Source organism: Cynara cardunculus (assembly GCF_001531365.2).
Source record: "Cynara cardunculus var. scolymus isolate 2C chromosome LG 16, CcrdV1, whole genome shotgun sequence".
In the NCBI taxonomy this organism is placed as follows: Eukaryota; Viridiplantae; Streptophyta; class Magnoliopsida; order Asterales; family Asteraceae; genus Cynara; species Cynara cardunculus.
Genome location: NC_037543.1, coordinates 18,191,110 through 18,193,607, shown reverse-complemented (window position 1 = coordinate 18,193,607; position 2,498 = coordinate 18,191,110). Strand labels below are relative to the sequence as shown.

The 2,498-nt window shown below is 36.9% G+C and overlaps 1 protein-coding gene across 1 annotated transcript; it reads right to left on the bottom strand.

The window, feature by feature from the left end:
• Positions 1-202: 202 nt before the first annotated feature.
• LOC112529173 (chitinase 6-like) lies at positions 203-1,915 on the bottom strand. The gene is made up of 2 exons (XM_025140291.1): positions 1,501-1,915; positions 203-718 (listed from the first exon to the last, which is right to left on the bottom strand). Exons 1-2 carry the CDS (start codon positions 1,898-1,900, stop codon positions 309-311), a joined length of 810 nt encoding a protein of 269 aa, XP_024996059.1. The 5' UTR covers positions 1,901-1,915; the 3' UTR covers positions 203-308.
• Positions 1,916-2,498: the final 583 nt, after the last annotated feature.

Below are 2,498 nucleotides of genomic sequence, written 5' to 3'. Positions count from 1 at the left end.
TAAACATGATTAAAAAACGTGAAAGTAATAATATACTTTTTCCCACAATCAATCTACATAAGTAGAAGTTGCATGAGCAAATAGAAACCAAAAGGAGAAAGCAATATATATATATATATATATATATATATATATACACACACACACACCATTTATTTTAAAGATAACTATTATTATTAAAAACGATTTAAACTTATAACGTTTGATGAAATACCGTATAAGCCAGTCTAAGTGTCGGTTTTCATTGACGAAAAACCGTATAAGCTAAACAGGTGTTGGTTTTCATTTGGTGCTAATACAACTGAAGTCTAGCACCTAAGGTTATTGCCGGTTCCGACACCAAGTTGTTTACAGTAATCAGTATAATACGAGACACGGGAGCTCACGGTTTTAGGGTCCCCACCATCACATTCTACCCTATTGATGGCTCGGATTGTAGCTCCGAACCCATTACCAGAAGCAAAATCCCAGTGAGCGTTCTCCATCCAATACCATAAGGCGGTCTTGAATGAAACCACCGGATCTTTAGCCACGATCTCAGGGTTGTTGAGTCCATCAAACCCAAGGCTCTTTCCGGCTGCACCGTAGTTGTAGTTCCATGAGAGTTGGATCGGACCTCTCCCATGGTAACTCTTTCTAGGGTTGCATGGATATTTAGTGTTGGTCTTGTCGCAGTACTTTCCTGAACGACCAGTTATTTCTTCTATATAACAAAAATCTGTACATTCATGTATGAAAAGTCAAAATTAACTACATATTTCGACTATTTAATTATTAATCTAACACTTTTGTTAAATTATGTGATAGGATAAATATTATACACGTTATATTCGTGTTTGGTTTAAAGATGTTCACGTACAAAATGACCCGTTAAAGCATAACCATATTGCTAGAAAAGCGGGCCAGATTGGACATCCATATATTCTTGAAAACATGGTGACACCGGTCTGGTGCTTTAAGATTAATGGAAATATATGAACGATTGTAAAAACAAAATCCGTAAGACCCGCCTAACCCGTTGATATCTTTTCACAGAAATATAATTAATTAGAATTTTTAATTTGTAATTTATTTATCTTCTGTGAAGATCTCGAAAAGAAATTTTTTAATTTTTACGTGTATTTTTTGTTTCACAAACACGCCAAAAAGGTTCACATTGTGAACCGAATACATGTGAAACAAGCTCATTGTGAAACAAAATGTATGTTAAATACTATTTTAAGTTCTAGCCATTATTAAGAAAATCATATAAAATAACACATGATTCACAGATTCTTAGAGATCTCACGATTTAGAGAATTCTCAAAAGATAGTCATCCGTAGGCCCGTTATCCTGTAGACAAGTCCAGCTCATTTATAGGACGGTGGATAAGGTCAGGCAACTTATCATTTATTGGGTCTGTATGTAATTGACCCAAACCCGCAAATGACCACTTTTTAGCTTGGTTATATCAAGACTAGTAGTTGGTTAAAATTAGAAAACCTTAACGTCATACTTACATCCGGTCTCAAAAGAAGCATGAGCAAAGAAAGCCGCGATTTCCCTTTTCGAATCATCGATCGAACCGGATCTAGCAAAATGTGGGTAGTCTCTTATGACTTTAAGAAACGCATCCCGTGTGTAAAAACCTCTCCCGGGACAGTTCCTTGCAGACTTGGCAATAATCCTATTAAAAAATGGCAACGTCACTATACCAGGGATGGAAGCATTATTTACACGAGCACGTAGAGAACACGGGCCACTTTGACAGCCTTTTCCACAATAAGCGGCTCCGGTGCCACAGTAACCATACTGGCTACAACACAAGTTCCGAGCACACTTACAATTCTGACACGTAACCGGCTCCGGGAGGAAGATTCCGGCAAGGAATATTCCGGCGAACAGAAGGGTTATTTTCATTTTGTTTTTGTGGGTGTTTGAAAAGGAAGGTGGAAGAGGGGTACTTATCGGGGTTGAAAGTCTCCCATTATTTGTTTTTGGTAGAAAACATGACTACTCTATCTAAAGTTATGTTGTTAGATATTTGTTAAATGACTTGAATACCCTCATAATTGTACATCATTTATATAATCAAACTTCCATATTACGTTAAACCCAATGAGGGCATTATTGACAATATAAGATGACAAAGAATACAATAAAGGTGGTAAAATAAATTTGTCTACTGGTTTGGTTCACAAGTCACAACCACTTTGTTACTCGACCTTGTCACACCTCTACTTTTCGTTAATGGGTTGTTTGATTGGTTTTCTGTTAAGTCATGTATGGATAAAATGACTATGTGAATTATTTGTTTGTATGAATTGTGAGAGTTGTTCATAGACTGAAAAAACGTGTTTTTTTTAAACCACAAGGGTGGTGGCTGATTGGTTTGAGTTTGGCTCCAAATATCAAAAGTACCAGCAGGAGGTCCCAGGTTCAAATTCAAGGAGAAATAAAAATCCCCTTGTGGCCATGGAGGTTCAAATGCGGTGACTCCGAGCTATCTGCAAAGCAG